Raw genomic sequence first — 27870 nt, 5'->3', positions numbered from 1 at the left:
TTCTTTATGCAACAACATTTATTAAGTACCTGCCTACTTGCTCCAAGCAGGATACTGGGCTAGACCCTGAGGATCCATAAATGAACAAGACTCAATTCTGACCACAACGAGCTCAGTCTAGTTGGGGACGCAGACACAAATGAACAGGAAAGTAAAATGCAGCATCTGCACTTCCGTGGATGTTATGGTGTGCTATGGGAGTCCACAGGATAGGGAAGTGGTCACGTCTGGGCAAGACAAGATGGGGCAGAAGCCTGCACAGAAGTAATGGTATCTGAGCAGGAGTCTAAAGGATGCATAGGAGTTCTCCAGCAGATGGTGGGAGAAGCTTCCAGGCTAAGGAAATAGCTTGAGCAAATCCACAGAGTTCCAAAGGACAGGGATGCAGGGCAGAGGCGCTGGGGTGTGGCTCCGTGGGGGCATGGGGTCGTGAGGCTGGAAGAGTCCTGGGACTCCCGACTGGGAATGGCCAAGTCTTTACTACACTGGGCTGTTCCAGCCCCTGCCCTGGGAGTCAGGGAAAGGGAATTGCCTAGCAACTAACCAAGGGGGCTTTTGGGTGGGGTTCCCCACCCAAGTTCAAGAAGAGGAGCAAATGTCTGTGTCCCTGGAAAGCAGCGTGGAGGGCCATTCTAGGGCTGAATCCAGTCATCTTTGAGGAGGAAACCGTGCATGCCTTTGTGTGCCCTTGTTTGTGTTTTGTTCTGGTTGTCAGTTGTTTCCTAGGAAAGTTCTTTGTCAAAGATCCAAGTTTGGCTTGGCTGATCCAAGGGAAAAGAGGACTTGTCTGCACTCGGGTGGGGAAACCAGAGTGTTCTTGAGGCAGGACCAGCGGGTAGAGGGCAGGAACCAAGGCCATGCTGGCCGTGGTTCTCCAGACAATTTCCTCAGCCCCCTATCCATCCTGCTTCCCTGCCCCACAGCACAGGCAGCTGGGCAGCTCTGAGAGGCAGCCCCAAACATTCTCTAATCCTGCCAAGGCTGGTCCCCTCCCACCAAGGGAAGTGCCTGCCTTGGGGAGGGGACACCGTCCTTCCCTTTCAGGGCTCCCCCGGAGCGTGGGCAGAGGAGCTGGCCTCCGTGGAGCCTGATGGAACCAGGCGGGGGCCCAGGGTGGCATAGGCAGGCGGAGGGGCTGACAAGGCCAGGGAGGTGGCAGGGCCCAGAGGGGATGAGGATGGGGAGGCGGGGTGGGGGCAGAAACGGGAGGGGAGGGAGGAGGCTGGAGTGGAGGCCACCTCCTGGGCACCCCTGCGCCCTCGGCCTGGGGACCAGTATTGACTCTGGAACCTCCGGAGCAGCATGAGGAATGTGATGGCCAGGAGGTCAAAGATGAGCTCGGCCACCTCCACCACAGACAGCACGGAGGAGCCGAACCACAGACTCCACTGGCTGCCCAGGTTCGACAGGAGGGTGACCGTCTGTACGGGAGAGAGGCACACCAACCACTCAGCAGAGGAACCCTGCCCTCCCGCTCGTAGGCCCTCGGCCACCCCGCTCAGCCTCTCCCGCTCCCTGGGCCCCTGGCCTCTGCTCGCCTTCCCTGGGAGCACATGGCCACTGGTTGGTTTCTTCCAGGGAAAGCTGAGAACCAGGCCACCACGGGGACGGCTGAAACCCAGACCTGTCTCAGGGGCCTTCTCCCCATCATCCGGCACCCCCTGCCCCAGAGACTTCACCCCCAGCGAGCATCCCTCTTCCAACCTTCTAATCCTCACCCTTGCCCTATCCCCTTTCCACCTTCGAGGCCCAAACCCTCTGGCCCACAGAGGCCATCCCTTGTGTTTATACGGACAGCCACCCCGCTAAGATCCCCAAGAGAATCCCAGCCTCCGTGAGGCAGGACGCACCGTGACAGAGGGAGACTCAGAGTTGGTTTTGTAGTTCAGCTCCTTGAAGAAGATGTTGAGTTTGGCAACCCCATCTCTTTGGAGTGGGGGAGAGGGTGGGAAGAAACGGCAGAGGGTTAACTTCTCTGCTGCTCGAAAACACCCCCTCCAATCAACCGTATCAATGATCCCTCTTCCCAGGTCTGTTTTCCCTCCAAAAAATTCCTTTCCCGGGGCCGGAACCAGGGTAGGACTGACCTCTTGTTCTTGATGGTGTAATTGTTCTGTCGGGACAGCATCTTGAAGACCCAGTCCTGGGAAAGGATTGGGGTGTCAATGGGGTCACCCCAGAGTCTTCAGGCTTACAGGGATGGGGTGGGGTCATACACACCCATAAACATATGCCCAGAAGACCACAATGTTACACACACACACACACACACACACACTTTACCTGGGATGTCACCGAGGGCCATCGTGAGTAACCGGCAGAGAGCTTGTAGGTGGTCACACTGGGGACGGAGAAGGCACTCAGTGATGGGGGTGAGGCTCTCCCACTCAAAGCTGGGCTGAGGACCCTGTATTCTACCCAACCAAGCAGCCAGCTGCCCACCCTGCACTCCAGGGGGGGTGGAGTGGGGATGCTCACCTGCATGGCTTCCGGCATTTGGTGAAACAGCCCAGGCGGTCTGAGGAGAAGGCATCCTGGAGCTTATAGTAGCAGTAGCCTGTGGGTGCAGAGACGTGCTCATTTCCCTAGGCCCCCTCAACCTTCTCCACCCCACACCCAAGAGGTCTCCCAAGATCCCTGGCGCCCACTTCACAAGAGTGTTACGTAGCTTTACAGTGATGCCTCCTGAGTGGCAGCACCAGAAAATGTTTAAGAAATTAAGCTAAGTCCAATAAAAAATAAAAACAACGAGGGTACACCTCTGTAAAGATGCACAGGATATGGACAAACATTTAAAAGTCAAAGAAGGAAATGGGAACAATTTTTGTGTAAGAATAATGAGACACAACGAGATACCCCTTCACACCGGCTAGGATGGCTATAATGGAAAAAGACAATAACAAGTGTTGGTGAGGATGTGGAGAAACTGGAACTCATCACTGCTGGGAATGTAAAATGGTACCACCGTTGTGGAAAACAGTCTGGCGGTTCCTCAAAAGGTTAAACATAGAACTTCTCTATGCACCAGCAATTCCACACCCAAGAGAATTGAAAACTCAACACAAAACTTGTACACAAATGTTCACAGCAGCATTATTCACAATAGCCAAAAAATGGAAACAACCCAAAGGTCCATCAACTGATGAATGGATAAACAAGATGTGGTCCATCCATACAATGAATATTATTCAGCCGTAAAAAGGAATCAAGTACTGGTATATGCTACAAAGTGGATGAACCTTGAAAACATTAGGCTAATGAAAAGAAGCCAATCACAAAGAATCACATATTGTGATATAAGAAATGTCCAACACAGGCAAATCTTATGGTAGATAGAAAGTAGATTAGTGGTTATGAGGGGCGTGGGACAGTGGAGGCAGTGAGAGAGCCTGTGGTCGCAGGGAAAGGGGAGATGGAGAGGGCTAATGGGTACATAGTTTCTTTTTGGAGTGATGAAAAGGTTCTAAATTGATTGTGATTATTGATACACAGCTCTATGACTGTGCTAAAAACTGAAAGTATACTAAAGTTCCACTGTACACTTTCACTGGGTGAGTTATCCGGGAAATGAATTACCTCAATAAAGCTGTTACCAAGAAAAAAAATAATGGGACCATGAATTCGCCCTTCACCCCTATTTCCCAAGCTCTAAGTAAGGTTATTTTGTCATTCTTGCTACTTTTAGTCACCGGTCCAGAAGTCCTTCTTCATTTCTGACCCAAATCTCTCTGTCTACCAGGGTTTATATTATTAATTACATAATTAATCTTTAATTAGGAAGAGTGGGAAGCAGCTAGGCCCTTTTCTCTGGGAGTAAGCCATCCTCAGGAAACTCAACAGACTGTGTTTTCAGCCAAGTTCCTCTCCCTCATCCTCACAGCTTCTCAGCAAACAGCAATGTTATTTTTCTCTCGCAGATCTTTTTCAAATTCACAACCACTTAGCAATCACTGTTTGGGGGTCGGGGGAGCAGTGGGCAGAGTCCCTGCTCTGCGTGTCCTGGGACATCGCGTCTTCCCTCAGGAACCTCAGCTTGTTCATCTGAGAAAGAAGCCCGTCAGGCCAGACGCCCTCTGAGCTTCCCTCCAGCTCTGATGCGCTGTGATGCTCTAAGGCCAGAGGGCCAGGAATCGGAAGGCCGGAAGGCCGACTGCAGAGCACAGGCAGGGGGAAAGCTGAGTGCAGCAGAGCCGGGAAAGAAAGTAGGCACAAAGATGAACACAGCAGAGCCAAGACAGAAGCAGCACGCAACTCTAGGGTCTGCTGTGCCCCTGCCATGTCCCCTCGGAGGGGTCAGCTGTGCCAGGTAAGGGAATGTGCACAGGGACGCCCGCCCTCTATTTTCTAGTCTCTTGGGGATTTTCTTTCTCTCTAAGCACAGCTTCCCTGATGAATAACTCAGCTGTAGAAAAAAGGAAAAGGGATTGGTCAGCTCCTAGACCAGGGTCAGGAGGAGAATCTAGTGCCCTCCAGATTCTTTTGATTGTGCCCTCCTGTAGGTAAAACATTCCTCCATAAGCCATTCCAATCTATGTATTGGGTTTCTAAATGACATACCCACTCCTACTGAACTGATACATTATGTACATTATAAAACATACATAAAATGGAAGATGTTAGGGAATGAGGCAGGTGCACATAACTTCTAGTATTTTCTTCCTGCCCCCAGTGCTGCCTCTCCAGTGCCCAGCACCGCCCGGCTGGTGTCCTGGGGAGTGAGCCGGGAAGCTACAGTCAGAGCGCAGAACCCGGGGGGAGATCTTCTTCATGTGCTCTTTCTTCCTTTTTGCTGCGAGTTATTTTTAAATGGGGCCATCCCATTATAAACACACGGAAGCCAAAACGGAGAGAGAGAGAAACTGTGAGGGAGGAACAGAGATAGAGGAGAGAGACAGAGAGTGAGAGGAAAACGGAGAGGGGTAGCATCTGAGGGCCGGAACACAAGAGTCGGCAGGTTCTCCTGCCGGAGACCGTGGGAGCCAGAAGCCACAGCCAGGGCACTGAGGGTGCAGGGCTCCTGGGATTGTCCGGGGCTCAAGTGGGGTGTGGGGCCGGGCCTCCCGCAGTCTCACCCCAGGAATTATGCTTCCTGTAGTCACAGAACTCCACACCCCTGTGCGGCGGGTAGAAGATGTAGGCACAGCCACACTCCCTGATCATGTTCACCTGGAAGCAGGAATGGATACACACCTGCAGTAGGGGAGAATGAAGGGGGAGGGGGTCAGGCCTGCCCTCCCCGACGCAGCTCCAAACGGCAGGGGAGGGGAGCACAAACCAGTCCCTGCAATGCGCCTCCATCCCTCTCTCCACCCGTCCCCATCACCCATCACACACACCCTGTGGCTTTGGCTGACCTGCACGGCAGGCCTGGGAGATGGTCGCCATAGAAACAGGCTGAGCCTCACCTGCTGCGTGTACTTGGTACCGTAAAGGTTCTCCACTGGGACATCGCTGCCATTCTTGGTGCAGTCGCCATAGTTACCCCCAAGTCTTTCCACGGCTTCCTGTGAACGCAGAGACATGGAGAAGTCAGAGGTCAGAGGTCAGACCTCTGGTGGTCAAGGCCTCTTCCTGGCCTCTGTCTTCCCTCAGTCCCAGGCTGTATGTCCTACCTTACCTCCTCTCCTATCTGCCTCGCCATTTCAAAACACACGCCCGGGACTACTTCCAAGGACACTGGGCCTGGAGCATCCCCTGGAACCCCAAGCATGCCCCGCACCCCTTCTCGGTGCTCTCGCCCGAGGTTCACCCCCCCAGATCCCTACTTCCTAACGCCCACTCGGCCGGGCCCCTCACCCCTGATTTCTGCTCCTGAAGACCTCCACGCGCTCGAGGCTCACCCTGCACGACCTCTTTCAGTCCTCTGGCTGTCACCCCCCAGGCCCTCTCCCCCCCCCCTCATCTGAGGCTCTCTTCCCAGGCCTCCCAGTCAGCCTCCTTGCCTTACTCATGCTGATGGAGGTCTCCATACCAGGCCGCAGGTTAAAGCCTCCATCATCCATAAAGGCAGGCTCATCCTGCCCGTGTACCATCACCCTGGCCCCGGTCACCGTGGACAGCAGCGGGATGAAGTCATTCTGCTCTGTACGCAGCGTCAGGGACAGACCTGGGGGGTGCGGAGGGAACAGAGTGAGGGGGGTCTGGGAGAAGCATCAGGTGGTGGAAATCCACCCTCCCACCCTGCCTAGTCTCTAAGCCTCCAAGGGCAGCAAGTTCAGGAAGACCTGCAAATGGATTTGGCAACCCCTGAGCTGGATTCGGGGTTGGGGTGAGGGGCAGCGGAAGGCAGGACTGGGACAGGATTCCTACCACACCTGGAATGCACCACGTGATGCCCACGGGGGAGAAAAAACAAAGAGGACTTTTCCAGAATACAGATGGGCATGCTGCAGTGAGGCCCCGAGCATCACTAGGACGCGGGCTCAAGGTGGGTAAATGTGGGTGAACAGGGTGGGGGAGGGGCTGGGGCCGAGGGCAGGGATGGCGCACCGTTGTTGACCCCAGAAATGGAGGACATCCAGAGGTTGGAGCTGTTCTTGTCATTGAAAGTGTAGCAGTTCCCGTACATCGGGTGGTGGAAGTGGGAGTAATTCCTATGCAGGAGAGAGAGAGGGGGGTCAGAGGGGAAAGTGCAGAGGGTCAGGGAGAGCAAGACTTTCAGAGCCCTTTGTTTCCTGATCACCTACTATGTGCCAACACAGTGCTGGGAGCCTTGCCCACAAGCCCTCAGTCACTCCACTGGGTATCATCCCTACTTCACAGAAGAGGAAGCACGGGCTCGGAGAGATCAAGTAGCTGCCCAAGGTCACACAAGCAGCAAGGATGAGACGGGACACAAACCCAGATCAGCTATCTTCTAGCCCAGGCTCCTCCCACCAGGCCAACTGACCTCACTGGCCTTGTGACCCTCCCGTCACTGTGCTGCATTATGAACTCCTGCAGCGTCCCTGGCTTCTCACATGTCTAACTCTTTCCCCATTTGGATTATAATCTCCTTGAGGACAAGAGCCACATCTCATTCGTGTCCGAATCATCTCTGGGGTAATGGTGTGGTTCTCGGCACACTGGAGATATCGGAGATGGTGAACAACTAGCTGACAAATGAACGGAAGGGAAGGGGGGTCCGGAGGGAGGAGAGTGAGACCAGTGGGCACAAAGCTTCAAGGAGGAAGGTCAGATCCGAGGGCGGGAACGGGGCCTCTCACATCAGCATGCCTCCCACTGGTAGGTCCAAAGCTGGGCTGGGACAGGTTTGGGAACAGAGAGAAAGGAATCACAGATTTGTGTTGCAATAGGAAAACAATTTGACAGCAAATCACAGGTCCCCCAACAGGGAGGCTGTGCGGGGCTGCAGCCAGAGCCCACATGGGAACAGAGGGGATCTGTGTTCTAACTACCCTGCCCTCTGGGAGCCAGTGAGGGGAGCAGGGAGAAGAGGGGGACGAGGCTTTGGGCCGAGAGAGGCAGAGGAGGAAGGAAGAGAAGTAGGAGAGGGAAGAAGGCTGGACGGAGATCAGGAGCGGGGCGCTGGCTGGACGGCCTTGAGCAGCCATTTTTCCCTAAGCTTACTGTCCTCATCTGTAAAACGAGGAGATGGAACCAGATGATCTGGAATGCTCCCTCGGCCTTGAAGAGCAAAGGCTCAGGGGTGTGAAGTACTGGTGCACATTCTGGGAAGGGCTAGGAAGTCAGCATTTCCAGAACAAAGGCTTCCCTCAGGGAGGGAGGAAGGAAGAAGCAGCCAGTCCTGCAAGGCCTGTGAGCCCTGCTCAGAGGAGAGGGACAGGGACAGAGTGGCAGATGCACACCACGGGCTGTTTGCAGCAGGTGGAATCAACAGAGTAGACAGAGCACTATGGATCGTCCTTAAACTCACAGAGCTTAGTTTAAAAAATAAAAAGTGACATGAGATACATAACACAATGCCATTTATGTCCACATCACATACACACTTGGTAAAAACACATACAAAGAGAAACACAGTAAGCACATTATGAGAATCTATATATGAGAAGCAGCATAACGTGATGGTGAAGAGCACAGACTCCAGAACAAAACAACTTGTACTTGAATCCGAGCTCTAACAAGTGTTAGCTGGAGGACCAGCCCAGGTACTTGATCTCTTTGTGCTGCAGTTTCCTCATCTGTAAAATGGGGATAATCATACTACTTACTTCACAGGGATACTGGGAGGATTAAATTACTCAGAACGGTGCTTAGCACTCAGTAAGAGCTATATAAATTTGCTATTAAGAGTAGAGGGATTCAGGGACTTCCCTGGTGGCACAGTGGTGAAGAATCCACTTGCCAATGCAGGGGACACGGGTTCGAGCCCTGGTCCGGGAAGATCCCACATGCCGCGGAGCAACTAAGCCCGTGCGCCACAACTACTGAGCCTGCGCTCTAGAGCCCGCGAGCCACAACTACTGAGCCTGCGTGCCACCACTACTGAAGCCCACGCGCCTAGAGCCCGTGCTCCGCAACAAGAGAAGCCACCGCAACGATGAGTAGCCCCCGCTCGCCGCAACTAGAGAAAGCCTGCGCGCAGCAATGAAGACCTAACGCAGCCAAAAATAAATAAATACATACATACATACATACATACATTAAAAAAAAAAAAAAAAAGAGTATAGGGATTCAGGGACTTCCCTGGTGGTCCAGTGGGTAAGACTCCATGCTCCCCACGCAGGGGCCCGTTGTTTGATCATTGGTAGGGGAGCTAAGATCCCACATGCCTCGTGGCCAAAAAACCAAAACATAAAACAGAAGCAATATTGTAACAAATTCAATAAAGACTTTTAAAATGGTCCACATCAAAAAAAACCCATAATAAATAAATAAATAAATGAATAGATAAATGAATAAATAAATAAATAAAAGAATATAGGGATTCAGGGGAATTCCCTGGTGGTCCAGTAGTTAGGACTCCACGCTTCCACTGCCAAGGGCCCCGGTTCAATCCCTGGTTGGGGAACTAAGATCCCACGAGCCATGTGACATAGCCAAAAAAAAAAAAAGAGTATAGGGGGGCTTCCCTGGCGGCAAAGTGGTCAAGAATCCGCCTGCCAATGCAGGGGACACGGGTTCGAGCCCTGGTCCGGGAAGATCCCACATGCCGCGGAGCAACTAAGCCCGTGCGCCACAACTACTGAGCCTGTGCTCTAGAGCCCGTGCGCCACAACTACTGAGCCTGCGCTCTAGAGCCCACGAGCCACAACTACTGAGTCCTCGTGCCACAACTACGGAAGCCACGCACCTAGAGCCCGTGCTCCACAACAAGAGAAGCCACCACAATGAGAAGCCCGCGCGCCGCAACAAAGAGTAGTCCCCGCTCGCCACAACTAGAGAAAGCCTGCGCGCAGCAAAGAAGACCCAACACAGCCAAAAATAAAATAAATAAAATAAATTAATTTAAAAAAAAGAGTATAGGGATTCGTTAAGACATCTAAAGTCAAAAGGACAGATATAACAAGGGGAGGCTGGGGAGAATTTGCAACCCTCACACACCGCTGGTGGGAATGCAAAACAGCGCAGCTACTTGGAAAGCAGTCTGGCAATTCCTCTAAATGTTAAATATAGAATTACTATGTGACCCAGTAACTCCACTCCTAGGTATCTACCTAAGAGAAATGAAAATATACATCCATACAAAAACGTGTACAAGAATGCTCATAGCAGCATTATTCATAATAGCCAAACGTCCATCCACTGAAGAAGAGATAAACAAAATGTGGCTTATGCATACAATAGAAAACTATTTAGTCAGAAAAAAGGCAGGAACTGGGGGGATTCCCTGGCAGTCCAGTGGTTAGGGCTACGTGCTTCCACTGCAGGGGGCACCGGTTTGATTCCTGGTTGGTGAACTAAGATCCCACATGCCTCTCGACATGGCCAAAAAAAAAAGGCATGAATTACTGATAACACTGCAACATGGATGAACCTTGAAAACATGATGCTAAGTGAAAGAAGCCAGTCACAGAAGACCACATATTGTGTGATTCCATTTATATGAAATGTCCCCAGTAGGCAATCCATAGAGACAGAAAGTAGATTAGTGGTTGCCAAGGCTTGGAGGAGGGGAAGGAACAGGGAGTGAGGAAAATATTCTATAATTAGATAGTGGTAATAGTTGCACAATTCTGTGAATATACTAAAAACAAATGAATTGTAGCCATTAAAAGGATGAATTTTGTGGTATGTGAATTATATCTCAATAAAGCTGGGTTTTTTTTTATACTTATTTTTTTATTTTTTTATTTAGGCTGCGCTGGGTCTTAGCTGTGGCTCACAGGATCTTTTAGTAGTGGCATGCATGTGGGATCTAGTTCCCCAACCAGGGATCGAAACAGGGCCCCCTGCATTGGGCGCGCGGAGTCTTACCCACTGGACCACCAGAGAAGTCCCTCAATAAAGCTGTTATTAAAGAAAAGATTATAGAGAGAGGGGAAAGGGTGTTGGATACGGGGGAGGGGAGGACTGAGAAAGCCATGATAGAGAGCTTGAACTCAATTCCAAAGGCCAGAGAGACACTGAAGGATTTTAAACAGGCCTGACTGGAATAGTTAAGTACAGTGAAGTGCAGGCAGGACCCTGAAGTATTAAAGCTTCCTGTGGTCGCAGAATAAAGGGAGGATTGAGAGGCAGAGAGACAAATTAGGAGAGTTATAATAACCCCGGTGAGAAATGAGGAGGCTCTGAACTGAGGAAGTGACCTAAGCGTCAAGCCTGAGATGAACGATGGACTTTCCATTGATGGGGAGGCAGCAGCCTGGGGCAGGCAAAGTGAGAGGGTGACAGAGCAAGTCGGTGGCAGGTGTGGGCTGACCCAGGCTCAGGTGCTGGTCTCACTTCCCCAGTGGCAGCTTCTGTCCTCAAACAAACACAGAAACAAGAGACAGGAACAAAGGTGTGCGCTGGGCAGAGTGTGTGCTCCAGGTGAGGGGTGGCGGCAGAAGCAGGTGACACCTGGCCCTAGTGACAAAAAAGGGCAGGGGTCCCTGTAGAGTGGAGATGCTGCCTGAACACCCTTCCTCAGCCAGGCAGAGGCAGGGAGATGGTGCCTGAACACTGAGGAATAGGGAGGGGAAGGCGGGGGTAGGAGGGGCCAGAGGCTACAGAAGGGGACCTCCTTTTACCCCTAGCCTCTCCCAGCCCTCAGAGAGCTGGCAGCTGCCATGACCTCTTTGCAAGGACATTATGACAGGAGATGTGACTGAAAGAATGCCTGGCGAGCAGTGCAGTAGAGTGGGGAGGACCCTTGGCTCAAGCTGGCCTGGTGGCCTAGGACAAGTCACTTCATCTGTGTGAGTGTCACTTCACAGGAGTAATGAGACCCACCACTCACTGCAGTGTGTAAAGTGCCCTCAACTCGTCATCTCTTGAACTTGGAGATAGATGTTATCATCATCTTCACCACTTAAGAAAAAGTGCCAAGGGACTTCCCTGGAGGTCTAGTGGTTAAGACTCTGAACTTCCACTGCAGGGGGAGTGGATTCAATCCTTGGTCAGTGAACTAAGATCCAGCATGCCACACGGTGTGGCCAAAAAAAAAGAAAGAAAGAAAAAAAAAAAGAAGAAAAAGAAAGAAAAAGTGCCAAAAGGGCAAGGATTTTTCTTCTTCTTCTTCTTTGATGTATCCCAAATGCCTACAACAGTGACTGGCACATAGCCCAGACAGTCAAAAATATTTGTTCAATGAACATTGAATGAATCTCATTTCCCCCACTTTACAAAGAAATAGGCTCCGAAGAGTGACGTGAAATGCTCAGAGTCACCTGGCCTGGAAGGAACAGAGCCAGAGCAGGAACTGAGGGTTAGTCCCTGACTCAGTCCATGCTGTGTCCACTACACCACTACTGCCGTGTCATGTGAGCAAGCGGGGCAGGGGACCAGATGACCTTCCAGGCACTCTGGAGTTTGATGCTAGTGAGAAAGAGGCCTTAGAAAAATGGGGAACCGTGCTTCCAGCCCTTGGTTTCTCAAAGCCGGACCTCAACCCCAGCCTTCCCAGGGCATCCATTGGAGGCTGCTTCACTCAGACCCAGCCCTGCAGGGAGCAGCAGAAATCCTGCAGGACAATTCCCGAGGCAGAGGTTTGGACCTGAAGTCAATGCTTCTCCCTCCTCCCCACCTGCAGGCATTTATTTAGTCAACCAGCATTCCGGGGTGCTGGCCATGCTGGGCCTCAGGCTGGCGCAGGGAAGGAGACCCCGTGGGGAGCACGAAGCCAGGCCGCAGGGACAGACTCACGCCTCATTGCAGGAGGCCTGGTTGAAGCGGCAGGCGAAGATGAATTTGCCCAGCGCGTCCTCCTCCAGCGATGGAGAGGTGTCCTGCCGTCTGGACAGAATGTTGATGTAGTGGAAGCGGTACCACTCCCTCACTGCATCCACCCCTGATGAGTACGTCTGGTAGAAGCAGTCCGATTTGTTCTGGTTGCACTAGACACAGGAGACCAGAGAGTCAGAGGACCAGCAGCAAGGGTAAGCAGGACGGGGCCAAGGTCAAGGAATGGATAGTCTGGGGTCCTGACGACCGATAGACAGGGGTGGGGAGCCAGGAGTGGGAAGAAACAGAAGCCCCGAGAAGAGCGGACCCGGAGAGCAGGGAATTAATGGAGGAGACCACACCTCGGGGTGCTGCACACACCTCGGGGTCATTTATGCAGCCTCCGAGGAGGGTGGAGCAAGGATTCTTCTCCCCATTTCACAGATGGGAAGACTGAGGAATCAAGTGGTTCGTCCCAGCAGCAGACCGGGGACTGGAACCCCGGTCTCCGGGTACCATGCTCCGCTCTCACTAAAGGGGCCTCTCTTTCTTCTCTCTCTGCTTCTCTCCCATTTATTTTTAAAGTTTCCTTGTTACTGTCTCCCTATTCTCTGTCTTAGGCCGGCGGAGCCCCAGTGCCCCATCACACTGGAGGGTCCCAACTGAGTCCCACTGGGGGGATTGGAATTCAGAACGTGCATTTTCCACAGTAGATCTGACTTCCCACCCCATAAACGCTCCCACAGAGGCCCCAGCGAGGAGCCTCCACAAGCTGGCGCCCAGAGAGATGCCATTTAATTTTATTTTTCAAACCATATTTAAGTATTTACCTTATTCATTTTACCAGCAAGCGGACTGGGCCCGCCTTGTATCACTGGCAGCGGAGGCGGGTAGGAAAAGGGGGCGGAGCGGAGTCCCGGGCTCTGGCTAAACCAGAGGGGCGGGGCGAGTGGGCGGGGCCTTACCAGTTGGAAGCCGATCTTCCAGTCCTTCCTGTTCACCTGCGGGTTATTATCCCTCAGGCTGGAGCCGGATCGGCGGACTCTGCTGGCGGCGTGGGGCGGAGCCGGGACCGGCACGCGCTGCAGGGGGTGCGGCAGGGACTCCCGCAGGTCGCGGCGGCCGCGGGCGTGGGCCACGAGGGTGTTGGAGGAGTTGTACTTGTACAGGTCGAAGAGCGTCTGCTCTGTGATGCGGTCCAGCTCCTCCAGCTCCTCTTTAATTTCCGTGTACCTGGGAGGGGCGATGGCACAGGGTCGGACTAGGAGGCGGCGGCCTCGCGACAATCCCCGGCACCCCTGGGCCTCAGTTTCCCTGTCTGTAACCCGAGAGGCCGGTTCCTCCCGGAGAAGCCTGCGGGGAATAGCTCTGGGGTCTCCCAGGCTATCTCGGGGGCGAGGGGGCGTGCAGACAGGTGTGTCCGCGGAATAATAGGAGGCGACAGTGAGCTCCGGCGGTGACGGCATTTATTGCCGCATGTTTATCGTGAGGGAGAGGCGGGAGGCGCTCTCCTCCCACCTAGCCCTGGCCTGGAAGGGAACCCGGAACCTGTCTGCCCCTTCCCAGGGCAGGAGGGGGGTGGGCGGCCTGGGCCCAGACACTCCAGGGACCCGCGGTGCGCGCGCCATCCCGCCCCATTCCCCCGCCCCTTCCCGCCCCGGCGAGGGTAGCTTTTGGGTCCGTCTGCCACCTGACCCTTTCTAAATCTGGGGTTCTCAACTGCACTTCTAGAATCTTCCAAGGAACTTAAAAAATGCCAATGCCAATGCTGCATACGCCGCGCCCCCTCCTGCCCACCGTACACCAGAGGAGACTCAGTTTTAATGAGTTTCGGGTGGGGCCCAAACACTGTAAGTTAAACACTGTCCAGTATAAATCCTCACATTCCTTCTTCTCAATACAAGGCCTATATTCTGCATCACGAAAGCCCAGAGTAGCAGGGCCTTAGGGATAGAATCCACCAAAACAAAACAAACACTTAGAACACCTAGAAATTAAACGAGGTTGCAAGATACAAAGCCAATGTACAAAAATTAATTGTATTTCTACAATCTAGCAACAAATATTTGGAAAATGAAATCAAATACAACTCCATATTAAACAGCATAAACAACATCAAACACTGGGAATAAATCTAATGAAAGAAGTGCAAGACCCGTACACTGAAAATCTTGCTGAAACAAACCACCAAGACCAAAATAAAAGGAGTTGCAGATGTTCATGGATCAGAAACTCATGAGGGGGACTTCCCTGGCGGCTCAGTGGTTAAGAATCCGCCGGCCAATGCAGGGGACACGGGTTCGAGGCCCGGTCCGAGAAGATCCCACATACCATGGAGCAACTAAGCCCATGCACCACAACTACTGAGCCCACGCTCTAGAGCCTGCAAGCCACAACTACTGAGCCCACGTGCCACAACTACTGAAGCCAGTGTGCCTAGACCCCGTGCTCCCTAACAAGAGAAGCCACCGCAATGAGAGACCCACACATCCCAACGAAGAGTAGCCGCCACACGCCACAACTAGAGAAAGCCCGCGTGCAGCAACAAAGACCCAACACAGCCAAAAATAAATAAATAAGTAAATATTAAAAAAAAAAAAGAAAGAAAAAGAAACTCATGAGGTCTCCCAGATTGCTCTCTAGATTCAACTCAAGTGTCTATCAAAATTTCAGCAGACATTTTGGAAGAAATTCACAGGCTGATTCTAAGATTGATATGGAAATGCAAAGACCCTAGAATGGCCAAAATAATTTTGGAAAAGAAGAGCCAAGTTAGAGGACTTACTCTACCTGAGTTTAAGACTATAAAGCCACAGTAATCAAAACAGTGTAGTGCTAATGCAAGGATAAACGAAAGATCAATGGCACAGAATAGAGTCCAGAAATATAATCACACACATATGGTCAACTGATTTTTGACCAAAGCACCAGTTCAACTCAATGGCGAAAATAATTTTTTTAAAACAGATGGTGCTGGAACAACTGGATACTGTATGAAAAAAAGAAAGAAAGAAAGAAAAAAGAACCTCAACCTCTACCTTAGTCCGTATACAAAAATTAAGTCAAGCTGGATCATAGACCTAAACAAAAAATTCAGAACCATAAAGACTATAGAAGAAAATATAGAAGATATCTTCATGACCTTGGGGTGGGCAAAATTCCTTGGAATAAAGAATATCTAGGGACTTCCCTGGTGGCAGAGTGGATAGGACTCCTCGCTCCCAATGCATCAGGCCTGGGTTCCATCCCTGGTTAGGGAACTAGATCGCACATGTATGCCACAACTAAGGAGCCCACATGCCACAACTAAGACCCGGTGCAACCAAATAAATAAATATTTTTTAAAATATATCTAAAGAAGAAATCCTGAAATATAAAAACCTCTTATGAATCAACAAGAAAAAGACAAATTGTTTTAAAAATGAACCCCCAAAATATACAAATGGTCACTAAACACATGAAAAGGTGCTCAAGATAATTAGTCCTCAAGTAAATGCAAATGAAATCCATAATGAGGTACCATTTAACATCCATTAGGCTAAAAGTAAGAGACTGACAACATCAAATGTTGGTGAGAATGTGGAGCATCTGGAATTGCTGCTGCTGGGAGTTTAAAATGGTACCACCAGTTTGGAGGACAGTTTGGTAGTTTCTTATAAAGTTAAATTTACATCTACCTTATAACCCTCTGGATATTTCACCCAATTCCACTTCTAGCTATTTGCCCAAGAGCAATGAAAACATAAAGACTTGTATGTGAATGTTCATAGCAGCTTTATTCATAATAGTCAAAAACTTGAAAGAACCCACATGTCCATCAACACTGCTCAGCAGTAAAAAGGGACTGATACAGAAAAAAACCCCAAACAAAAACAAACAAAAAACCACATGAAAGAATTTCAGAAACATGAAGTTGAGCAAAATAAGCTAGACACACATACAAGAAAATTCATAGTGTGTGATTCCATTTATATGAAGTCTAAGAACAGAAAAAACTCATTGATGGTGATAGAAGTCAGAAGATGATAGTGGGAGAGGAATTGACTACAAAGGGTCACCAGCTAATGGAAATGTTCAATATCAATATTTTGATTGCCAAGCCTCAAAGAGCACCTAAGATGTGTGCATTTTACTGTACGTAAATTTGCCTCAATTAAAGAAAAAGTGAACCATCAGTGCAGGGCTTCAATCACCAGAGTCAGATTTGGTGGGATCGGGTGGGGCCCAAACAAGGTAGTTTTTACAAGAGTCCCAGGAGGTCCTAGTGTGCAGCCACAACAATCACTGCCTAGTCCACGTCCTCACAGTATTCCTCCACTATCTGTCTCCCTCATAAAAGTCTAGCCGGCTGTCCCTCATCCTCTCATAGGAGAAAATGTAGCTCAGGTGGAAGGTGTGTGTTTGACATTCTGAGATTTGTCTGTTACTGGTCATTAAAAGAACAGCAGTAGGGTTTCCCTGGTGGCGCAGTGGTTGAGAATCTGCCTGCTAATGCAGGGGACACAGGTTCGAGCCCTGGTCTGGGAAGATCCCACATGCCGCGGAGCAACTAGGCCCGTGAGCCACAACTACTGAGCCTGTGCGTCTGGAGCCTGTGCTCCACAAGAAGAGAGGCCGCGATAGTGAAGAGGCCCGCGCACCGCGATGAAGAGTGGCCCCTGCTTGCCGCAACTACAGAAAGCCCTCGCACAGAAACGAAGACCCAACACAGCCAAAAATAAATATAAAAAATAAATAAATAAATAAAAGATTACTATTAAAAAAAAAAAAAAAGAACAGCAGTAAAAGGAAACATTACAGGAACTGAGATCTAATCAGCTTTCCCTGCTCATTTCCTAGCCTCACCACTTTCTAGATGGTTAGCCTTGGAGAAGTTACTTTGGAGAAGTTACTTTATCTTCTCTGTGCTTCTGTTTCATCATCTGTAAAATGGGAGTACCTGCTGCATTGTGTGGTTATAAGGATTAAATGAGTTAATATATGAAAAGTACTGAGGAAAATACCTGGCAGAGTGGGTACTGTAAAACTGCGGCTGTTGTTTTTATTGTCGTGATTGTTTTTTAATGCGAACGATAATAGTAACCTATTGTTGAAGCAGAGAAAGCTAAGGAGACAGAGGAGCACTGCCTGCCACTCACCTGCCCTGTGACTTTGTGATCTTAACAAAAGTGGAGCCTAAGACCAGATTCCAATTCTGACTCGTCCACCTAGCAGCTGGGTGACCTTTGCAAAGCCTTCAGGATCTCAGAGCCTCCGTCTTCTCCTCTGACTCTGGGCTGACAGTTCCCTCCTTATCCAGCAAGCTTGTGATGAAGATCAGATCGCGATAGTGGACTTGGCAAACTGCAGCACGGTCAGGTGCACCTGAACTGATGGCCATCGGGCAAAGAAGAAGATGTCTTTAGAGTTTCTCCAAAGAGACAGAACCAGGGCCGGAGGGTAGAAGTGACGATGTGGTAAGCTGCTTTACCTAACGATGTGGTAAGCTTTACCTAACGAAGAACTTTCCAGCAACAGCTGCTACAGAGGTAGTAAGGTTTCTTCTGACGTGAAGGAGTCCATCCCTGGGAGGGGGTTGGGAGAGTGTCAGGTCTAAGAGTCTGGGCTTTCTGTCCCTGCCAATGCAGAGCCTGCTTTCCAGATCCTGTGTGAGTGCAGGGTTTACCCCCCACCCCAGGGTCAGGGATGGATGGCCTGGCTCTGAGCCTTCCCCTACCTCAATGCAGCTCTTTGGGGCACTGCCCTTCTCCTCACTGCCATGCCCCCTGCTCTGCCATCTCTGGGAAGGAAGATTCCATGACCTTCTTTGCTGTCTAAGAATGCCAAGCTCTTCCTTAGAATCAGCCTCAATCCCTCCAAGGACTGAATGAAAAATATGTTCTTGGGCTTTGTTTGCCATGGATGTGGATATGTCTGGCCCTGTCTCTGGGGTGAAGAAAGCCCTTTGTTAACCAGAAAGGAGGGGATTGCTGTAGCTGACCTTTCACATTGGATTCTCAGCACCTCCTTGCTTAGCATGAAGGTCTTCAGCCTTGTCCCCTTTTCTGGCAGTTATAGAACAGCCCAGAACCACCCTCCCCCTTCTTCCTCCCCCTCTGCTGGCCACGCTCAGCTGCCTGCAGGTGGGCATCTGGTCACGATTTCCACCTCCTCCCTGCTTCCCCTGTCCAAGTCACCCATCTTGCCTCTGCCTCTAGTACCCATGCCAGCCAGCAGCGTGGGTCACACTCAGGTTACCACCCACCCCCACCGGGCTGCATCAACCTATCCACCCTTCCCTGCCTGTCTCCTGGAACACGAACCAATAGCCTGGATCCTTCCCTCCTCCCTCCTCCCTCCTCCCTCCTCCCTCCGGACTCCTGCTGCTCTTCCCCACAGACTCCCACCAGCCCCCCAACCCTGGATGCCTTTGCCTGGCCCCTCCTTAAAGTGCAATGGGAGAAAGAGCTTTGAGATCAAACACACTTGGTTTGTGACCAAGCTGCTGACCTAGGATGCACTGGCTCCTATGTGGGGGGAGGGAGCGGGCGAGGGGGGGGATTTTTGAATCTCAGTTTCACCACCGGTTCCCTGTGTGAACTTGGGCAAGTTACTTAACCTCTCTGGGCCTCAGTTTCCTCAGCTATAAAATGGGAGTAATACTGGTATCTACATTAGAGGTCTGTTGTGAAGATTAAATCATTCAATTAATAGAAAATTTTCATTTGTTTGTACTATTAAGTACTATATTAAGTACTGTATGTGTTAGCCATTATCGTTGTTTTTTTTTTTATTATTTGCTGTTTGACCCTGCTCAGTTACTTCACCTCCACTTCCCCATCTGCAAAACTGGAAATAATAATGCCCATCTCCATGGACTTGTCAGGATTAAATGAGGTAGTGCTTCTAAAGCACCCAGTGCAGGATCAAGCACATAGTAGACGTTCAATACCCTTGCCCGGCTTTGAGGAGCCTTCCCTGACTCCCCTCCCTTCCAGGGTGCTGTGTTCTCTCCCCACTAAGTCGTGCAGGAGGGATTTTGTTCCTGTGTGGACACCTGCCTCCCAGCCTGCAGGCCCCAGAGGCTGGGGCTCTGGTTTTCACAGCCCCCTGGGGGCTTTTTCCACTACCGTTCAGGGCCCTGCTCCCTGCAGAACCTTGGAAAATATGCAGGCCTCAACAGATTCACCCCTGCCCTGTCCATCTCTCAACCACAAGTATTTTATTGAGAGCTTAGGCCTCACGCCTGCCTGCCCTCCCCTCCGCCACTGCTCCAGGGGATGAGGGTGGGGGAAGAGGGGGGAAAGATTAGGGCAGAGGAGCACCGAGGTTGGGAAGAAGAGAAGCAAAGTCACAGGGACCAGGGGAAGAGAAAGAAGGCTGAGAAGGGGAATAAAACAAGCTCAGAAAAGAGATGTAACATCTGAGCGGAGATTCCATTTATTCCACGTGCACATCTTGGGTGTTAAGAAGAGGCAGGGTTTGCGATCAGGCAAACAGGGTGAGTCACAGCGGAGTCACTGTCTCTGTGACCTTGTGCCTTATCTCTCTTTGCCTCAGTTTCCTCAAGTGTAAAACAGGGATGACAACAGTACCTGCCTCGTAGGATGGTTGGGAGAATTAAAGGAGATGCCTGTGGGGTACTTAGCTGTGTCTGGTGCGTGAGGCAGCTTCTTAGTAACTGGCCTCTTACCCTGGACCTTATAAGGGGGTTAATCAGTGAAATGGCCCGGCAATGTTTCTCTGTAGGACAGGAGGTCCCGACCCTTATTAGTTCATGACACACCTTCGGACACAACAGAATATACCACCTCCAGTGTGTGACCAATCCCAGTCACCCACAATCGCACGCACACCCCGTTTGTTTGCTCACACACACACTCCTGAGATCACACACACATGCACTCGTAAATCTTTCACTCCTTGAAGACAGAGACTATACCTCACAATTTTTATTGTACCTATCACAGTGAGCTGAAGTTATTTGTTTATATGCCTGTCTCTTCCATCTTATCTTTCAAATACCTAGCAGAGTACCTGGCCCTCGGCAACAACTGCAGGAATTATTGGTGAACCCATTTGCCGAGTGCCTAGCCCCATGTCTGGCCTGCCTCAGGTGTCCCAAGGTGTGGCAGGACTGAGTGAATACACAGAAAATGTGGGTGGGTGTAAACACCCAGCCCTGCCCTCCTGTCTTCTCTATGGTCACCTCCACCCGCTCTGGCTTCCGGACCGAAAATTGGCAAAGAACAGTGATGAAACCCAAAACTTCAGGACACACCCAAGTACGTAAAAGTCAGTCACCTGGGCAGGTGGACTGTACAGCCCAGTAGGGTCACCTGAGCCTCTGGGGGAACAGCCTGACCAGGGCTGTCCTGTTCTCCTGGCTCTGTGACTCTCCACGCCCCCGCCTCCGGGCTCACGGAATGCTTTGCCACCACCCGCCACTTTGCTTTCTCCAAAACAAACGCCCCTTCTCAACCAAGACCACCATACCAGGGCCCAGCCCCTGCCAGCTGCCACCGCACACCCCACCGCACCTGCAATGGCCCTACTGCAGAACCTCCATCAGATTCATCGCCTGACGCGGAGGAGGGGCTGATCCCTACCCTGCCCTTCTGGACTTCTCAGCATCTTGACCTCATCAGCACTCCCTCCCACTTGCGGGAGGATGAAGGGCCGGAGGAGGAAGTTGTCGGTGCCCCAAGCCTGCTCTGGAGAAGCCTCGGGCACTAGGAAGGCGTCACTGGGCAGAGCGAAGGCCAGCCCATCAGGTCGGGGACTCCCTGTCCTGCCCAAAGGGAGGGGTCTGCCTCGGGACAGGAGTGTCATCTCCTACCTCTGGGTCTGAGCATCTGCCTGCCCAGTGGGCACCCCTGTACCCTCTGAACCCCCCTCCCAGGCTCGGAGAAGCGGTGGAGGGAGACCGACCTGTAGGGATTGAGGGTGCAGACGGTGACGGCGGGGAAGACGAGCTTATCCGAGTTGAGGTTGATGTTGAGGCTGACGGGGTAGCTGAAGTACTCTCCGAAGAGCAGGCCGAACTGCCAGTACATCATGCCGAAGGTGCAGAGCCAGAGCACGGCCCAGAAGGCCGTCTTCATGCGGTTGTGCTGCGAGCACACCAGGCGGATGGCGCCGTGGATGGTAGTGTTGTTGCAGAAGAACTGGAAGAGCTCCCGGTAGGAGTGGTGGAACTCCAGCAGGGCCTCCTCCTCCTCCGTGGGCGGCGGGGGGGCCGCAGGTTCGGGGCCCGGCTCAGGCTCCTCACGCTTGTCTCCCTTCATGAGCCCTTGGGTGGGTCGGGGAGGACGAGGGGCAGGACTCAGTCCTGGGCTCTGGGTGCCTCCATCATCATCTCGGGGCCATGCCCTCAGCCCACCCTCAGCCCACCTTCTCCCTCTCTTACCCGCCCCCCCCCCCAGGAGCCAGCTGACCTGCAGGAGTCGGGGCCAGAAGAGCTGGAGCCTCCGTGGAGTGACCTCTCTGCTTCCCCGATAAGGCCACCTTTTGCTTTCTGTCCTAGAATCTCCCCTTCTGTCTCCACTGCAGTCTCTGCCCTGCTGAGTCGATCCCTTTCTTTGGTCTTCTTCCTCCGGCGTCTGTGTCTTAGCCTCTCTCCGTCCCTGTCTCTGCCTTCTGCTTCTCTTTGGGTGTCTCTCGGCTCCCTTCCTTGCCGGTCTCCTCTCCGGGCGCCAGCCTCTCTGGTCCTGCCCCTCTTCCTTTTCCTCCCCTCCCTCCGGTCTCTGGCCCTGACTTCGGGCCGTGGCCTCTCAGCCCCGGGGACTGCAGGGCTCCAAGAGGCCTGGGCTGCCTCCTGCTCCCCACTCCCAGGCTGTGGCTGGACTGGGACTGCTTCCTTTCCAGTTGGATCTGGCAGCCCGGCCTCTCCTCCCCCTCACCTGACAGGTGCAGCAGCCCGGCCCCGGGAGCCCGCCCGCCCGCCAGGGATGGAAGCGACAGAAGCCTCATTAGCATCTCAATTAAAGGTGAGCCGGGCAGGGGGAGGGGCAGAGGAGGAGTCGGAGCTGAGAGCTCTCCAGCGGGAGGAGGGCGCCTGAGGGCAGGTGACCGGGAGGGAGCACGGGGACAGGGAAGGCGAGAGGTGGCGGGAGAAGAGTCGGGGCCTCGGAGTGGCGGGGAGCTGGCAGGCAGGGAGACCAGGAGACAGAATGGCAGGGGAGGGTCAGAGGTCTCGAACCAGGAGAAGGATCCTGAACACAAAGCCGGGAGGGCAAAGCATGGGAAAAAGGGCAAGTTAGGACGAGTGAGACTAAGGTGGGGAGACCAGGAGAACAGGGAAGGCAGGAGCAGGGAGGTGGATGGACCAGGAGAGGGTGAGGGAATGGGAGGGAGGGACAGAGGAGAGGCAGAGAAGGGGGGTGAGGAAGAGGGAGCCAGCCCCCAAAGGAGCCCCTCCCCTGAAGGAGAGCAGGAGGGCCCCCCTGCGTGGGCTTCCAGGAGCCAGGGCTCCTCCCTGGGGAGTCCCTCCAGAGGCACCCCTGGGTCAGCCTCACCCCCAGGCCTTGGAGAGGAAGGAGAAGGGGTGTCTGCAACCTCCCTCCCTGCTCACTAAGGTGGGAACACCTCCCGGCCCCACCTGGCACCAGGCACAGAGTACCCCTTCTCCCTGTCTGAGCTGGTCCAGCCTCTTCCCTCATGACTCCTCATCAGCACCCCTACCTTGTCCAGCCCAGGGAGGAGCCCAGGTGGAGCTGGGGGCTGGGCGGGGCCCTGGGACATTCTGTTCTTTTTTACATCACTGGCTGCCAGGCCAGGAATGTGTAATGTCCCCAGTTGTGGTCACGGGGTTGCAGGAATGTGTGCTCGGAGAAGGGGCCAGGCAGGGCACTTGGGCAGAACCCCGGAGCCCAGGGAGCTCAGGGACAGGGGGCACCGAGCAGACAGGGAGGGATGTGGGCCGTGCAGGGAGATGCGGAGGAAGAGGCTGGGCCTGGCCCAAGGCCGCACCAGCCCTGGAAGGAAGGAAAAGCTCAATGTGGGGCTGCGTTTTTCCTCCAAAGTCTCTGCCCCAAGCAACCGAGCAAGAGAATAGTGAAGCGCCAAGTGAAGAGGGAAGGCATCAGAGAATGAGGCCCAAAAAGAGGGCCCAGGAGGCACAGAGACCAAACCGCACAGCCAGGTGAGAGGTCTGCCGCTGTGTCCCTGCAGGAGGCGTCCACTGGCTTCTCCAGCCTGCTCCGGGACCCAGCCTGAGCACTGATGTAGCTGGGTGGGAGAGGACAGGCCCCGGCATAAGACAAGGATCCTAGTGACAGCTGCGGAGGCCAAGAGCTGAGCGAGCCTGGTGGCGGGGAGGGAGGGAGAGGCACTCACCCAGGGGGCTCGGGAAGGCTTCCCGGAGAAGATGGCATCTCTGCTGGGTCTTGCAGAACAAGCGGGCTCAGGGTACAGCCCTGTCTGCGCCCGTCTCCTGTGGCCTCTTAAAGTGAGAGCTGCTGTCGACCAGGATTCCAAACGCGCCCCACTGCTTCCCTGACATGTATAGGGGACAACTCCCCTCGGAAGGGAAAGGCTGGCTTTTTCTTTATTTTCCAGATGAAGAAACTGCCCTCCGCAAAGATAAGCCAGTTTTCTGTGGACACAAAACCAAATAGCAGTAGAGTGAAGAACAAGGGCAGAATTCTTCTTCGGCAGAGGGATGTCTGCTTAGGGCTTTTGCCATACACCCCAAGAGAGATCAGCCACAGACTCTTGGGGAACTGGGGCTCCCCTGCACCTGGTTTTGAACACCAGGAAGGTTCACACACTCCCACAGAGAGTCCATGGATTGACCAGCCATCAGGGTCCTGGATTATCTCCCAGGCTCCTTGAGAAGCTCTCTCTACCGTCCCCGCCTTCCCAAGGGACATCCTACCTACAGGTGGGGTACGCAGCACCCTGCTCGTCCCATCTCAGAGGTTCAGAGAGGCACATCCCTGCCTTTTCTATTTGCTGGCTGGTGCCTGAAATCCAACCACTGGCCCAAGGCCTCACGGCAAATAGTTTTCGTTTTCCTCTCAAGGGCTGGGTGAGCAGGATGGAGAGGCCTGGCCTGGGCTGAGCCGTAGAGCAAGCGCAGTGTCCCTGTAGCACCTGCCAGGGTGCGGTAGCTTAGAGACAGCAGCATTCCAGATCTGGATCGGGCCAGAGCAAGCTTGTTGTTGTGAAAAAAACAGAAATCTGAGACCTGCACTTGTGTCATGGCTCTGTTTTAAATATTATCTTTTAAGGTGCAGAAAAAAATACCTGAACACTTTTTTTTCACAACACAGTTTTCCAACAACACAGAGGTTTACAGGACAATAAAAGCCTCCTTCTGTCCCATTCCTTTCCCACCCCTTGGCCCAGGAGAGCCACTGTCATTTGTGTCCATCTGTATCTTTTTTGGGTGCTTTTATAGACTTACATGTATTTTTTAAAAACAAGATATATAGTTTTTTTCCATAAATGGGACCACGGTCTAGGCATTATTCTATGACTTCCATGTTGGCTTTCAAACTATGTGCCTTAGAAAATGATAGTTACTCCTGGGAAAAACCACAGTGGAAAAGAACATTAAAAAAAAAAAAAAGAGGGCTTCCCTGGTGGCGCAGTGGTTGAGAATCTGCCTGCCAATGCAGGGGACACGGGTTCAAGCCCTGGTCTGGGAAGATCCCACATGCCGCGGAGCGACTAGGCCCGTGAGCCACAGTTGCTGAGCCTGCGCGTCTGGAGCCTGTGCTCCGCAACAAGAGAGGCCGCGATAGTGAGAGGCCCGCGCACCGCGATGAAGAGTGGCCCCCACTTGCCGCAACTAGAGAAAACCCTCGCACAGAAACGAAGACCCAACATAGCCATAAATAAATTTTAAAAATAAAAATTAAAAAATGAAACAAAACAAAAAAACAAGAATGTAAAAAAAAAAAAAATGACACTTTACCACTCTGGGCCACCGGGCTCTCAATGAAAGGGAGGGGGATGGGGTTGTAAGGCAGCCCAGATGGTCACCAAAGCCCTTTCCAGCTGGCTCTGCATCTAGCCCCTTGCTTAATGCATCGGGAACTGAGGTCCCAGAAGCAAAGTGACTTGTCCACATCACCCTGGGAGTTGGGGGTGGGGCCAGATTGAGAGCTGAGCTTCCCCTTTCCAAGCTCAGTGATGCTCCCTGACTTCCAGAGACGTGGAGGCCTGATCTGGGGGGCATCGGGGCCTTGTAGGTCTTGTCTTGAAGCTCCCCCAGCCTCTCCCAGAGCCCCAGCCCTTCCTTCCCCCTCCCAGGACCGGCCATCCTCTAACCCTGTGGTTTGGCCATAAACTGTGCAAAGGCTGCAGGGAGAGAGGGGAGACTAGAGGGTCTGCAGTGGAATGAGGGTTGTGAGTTCGGGGGGGTCTTCCTGCCTCTTGCTCCCCAGGGACAGGAGATGGTGGAAGTGATCGCTTTCTCCCCCACGCTCCAGCACGCACTGCTGTACACTCTTATCTTGGTGTGTGCATGCGTGTATGTGTGTGTTTCCATATGCACGGATCATATTACGAGTTCTCTGAAGACAGGCACTAGGTTTATTGCCAGTGGCCCCAGGGTCTAGTGGCCACTCTTTGTTGACTCCCCGCCTCTGCAGAAGACAGCAGAATTAGCATCTTGGGTAAGACTGAAGGTATATCTTTGACAGAGAGTGATGTGCTATGAGAAAGTATCCTCAAATCTGAAGTTTGACACAAACGAACTTATCTACAAAAGAGACTCACAGACATAGAGAACAGACTTGTGGTTGCCAAGGGGTGCTGGTGGGGGAGGGATGGATTGGAAGTTTGGGATTAGCAGATGCAAACTAGTATATATAGGATGGATAAACAACAAAGTCCTACTATAGAGCACAGGGAACTATATTCAATATCCTGTGATAAACCATAATGGAAAAGGATGTATATATGTGTAAAACTGAATCACTTTGCTGTACAGCAGAAACTAACACAACATTGTAAATCAACTATACTTGAGTACACTTTTTTTTCCGTTAACAATTTTAATCAGTTTATTGTCTGAAGCACTATACTAGGTATAACATAGATACAAATTAAATTCTAAAGATTGTTCTTACCCCTTTTGAAGTTTACCTTCAAATGCATAGGATAAAGCAATTAAGCTAGTAAAAAAGGAGTAAATTTGGAGTCACTTGGGCAGGACAAAAAGATTTGTTTCATTATCTAGAAATAGGAGTCGTAAGTCACCATTATAAGTAGAGAAATACAGAACTGATTTTTGGCTGCGTTGGGTCTTCATTGCTGCGCGCAGGCTTTCTCTAGTTGTGGCGAGCGGGGGCTACTTTTCCTTGCGGCGCGTGGACTTCTCATTGCGGTGGCTTCTCTTGCTGCGGAGCACGGGCTCTAGGCCTGCGGGCTTCAGTAGCTGTGGCTCGCAGGCTCCAGAGCGCAGGATCAGTAGTTGTGGCGCACGGGCTTAGTTGCTCCGCGGCATGTGGGATCTTCCCAGACCAGGGATCGAATCCATGTCCCCTGCATTGGCAGGCGGATTCTGAACCACTGCGCCACCAGGGAAGTCCCATGAATTTTTTAAAAATTAAAAAAATAAATGAAGATATCCTCAAAACATCCAACATCCTAATTTCCTCTGAGTACCCATTAATTTGTGATTTGTTAATTTATCTAAATTTCCTTCACCTTTTCATTTCAGTCTCTATCCTTTCTAGGGTAAAAAGGAGTCACTCAAGTAATTGTAACTTTTTATTCTTACCGCTTAGAGCTAATTAGCCTCTCCACACTGGGCTGCCCACTGTGGAAAACAGTGTCCTTTTACCTGCGCTTATGTAGTATGAATTTCTCTTTAATCTAAAATGATGTTCCAGAAAATTCCTCCCTGCCACTCTTAGTCCAGTCACCTGGCACGATGCCTAGAAGTTCACCATTTGAAGTTTATTCCTTTGGATTAAGGCTGAATTTCTCAACCTTGGCACTATCGACACTTGGATAATTCTTCGTTGTGGCCATGTCCTGTGCACGATGTTTAACAGCATCCCTGGCCTCTACCGACTAGATGCCAATAGTACCCCCTGAATTGTGACAATCAAAAACTCCTCCAAATATTGCCAAATGTCTTCAAGGGGGCAAAATCACCCCAGTTGAGAACGACTGGGCTGAGGGATTGTCCCCAGTGAAAATATTCTGGAGAAGGACAACCCTCATCAATTACACATTTCTCAGTGTGTACCAGACCCTGTTCAAGGACAGCAGTTGGCTGAGAGCAGTATGGGGAAGAGGGGAGAAAGAAGAGTATTTAGAAGAATCCACAAGGGGAAAGGAGGGGCAGAGATAAATTGGGAGATTGGGACTGACATACACACACTACTATATATAAAATAGCTACCTAATAAGGACCTACTGGATAGCACAGGGAACTCTACTCAGTACTCTGTAATGACCTATATGGTAAAAGAATCTAAAAAAGAGTGGATATATGTATATGCATAACTGATTCACTTTGCTGTACAGCAGAAACTAACACAACATTGTATATCAACTATACTCTAATAAAAACCAAAAAAAAAGAATCCATTCCCATCAACCCTCCTTTTGGATTCCTCATGGGCCTCTGGGAAGAAGGATCTCCCAGCAACCCCCTCTGGA

The 27870-nt window shown here is 51.7% G+C and overlaps 1 protein-coding gene across 1 annotated transcript; it reads right to left on the bottom strand.

The window, feature by feature from the left end:
- On the bottom strand, positions 1-24348 carry SCNN1A (sodium channel epithelial 1 subunit alpha). The gene is made up of 14 exons (XM_061205786.1): positions 24125-24348; positions 21684-23842; positions 21178-21538; positions 13233-13500; positions 12250-12440; positions 6490-6593; positions 5943-6106; positions 5406-5504; positions 5073-5190; positions 2479-2557; positions 2284-2341; positions 2088-2143; positions 1851-1926; positions 1-1421 (listed from the first exon to the last, which is right to left on the bottom strand). Exons 3-14 carry the CDS (start codon positions 21531-21533, stop codon positions 1041-1043), a joined length of 1950 nt encoding a protein of 649 aa, XP_061061769.1. The 5' UTR covers positions 21534-21538; positions 21684-23842; positions 24125-24348; the 3' UTR covers positions 1-1040.
- Between the last annotated feature and the right edge of the window lie 3522 nt (positions 24349-27870).

The sequence above is a fragment of the Eubalaena glacialis genome, chromosome 11 (genome assembly GCF_028564815.1).
Source record: "Eubalaena glacialis isolate mEubGla1 chromosome 11, mEubGla1.1.hap2.+ XY, whole genome shotgun sequence".
Taxonomy (NCBI): Eukaryota; Metazoa; Chordata; class Mammalia; order Artiodactyla; family Balaenidae; genus Eubalaena; species Eubalaena glacialis.
The sequence above is the reverse complement of the archived record's forward strand: the minus strand, read 5'-3'. Positions and strand labels throughout refer to the sequence as shown.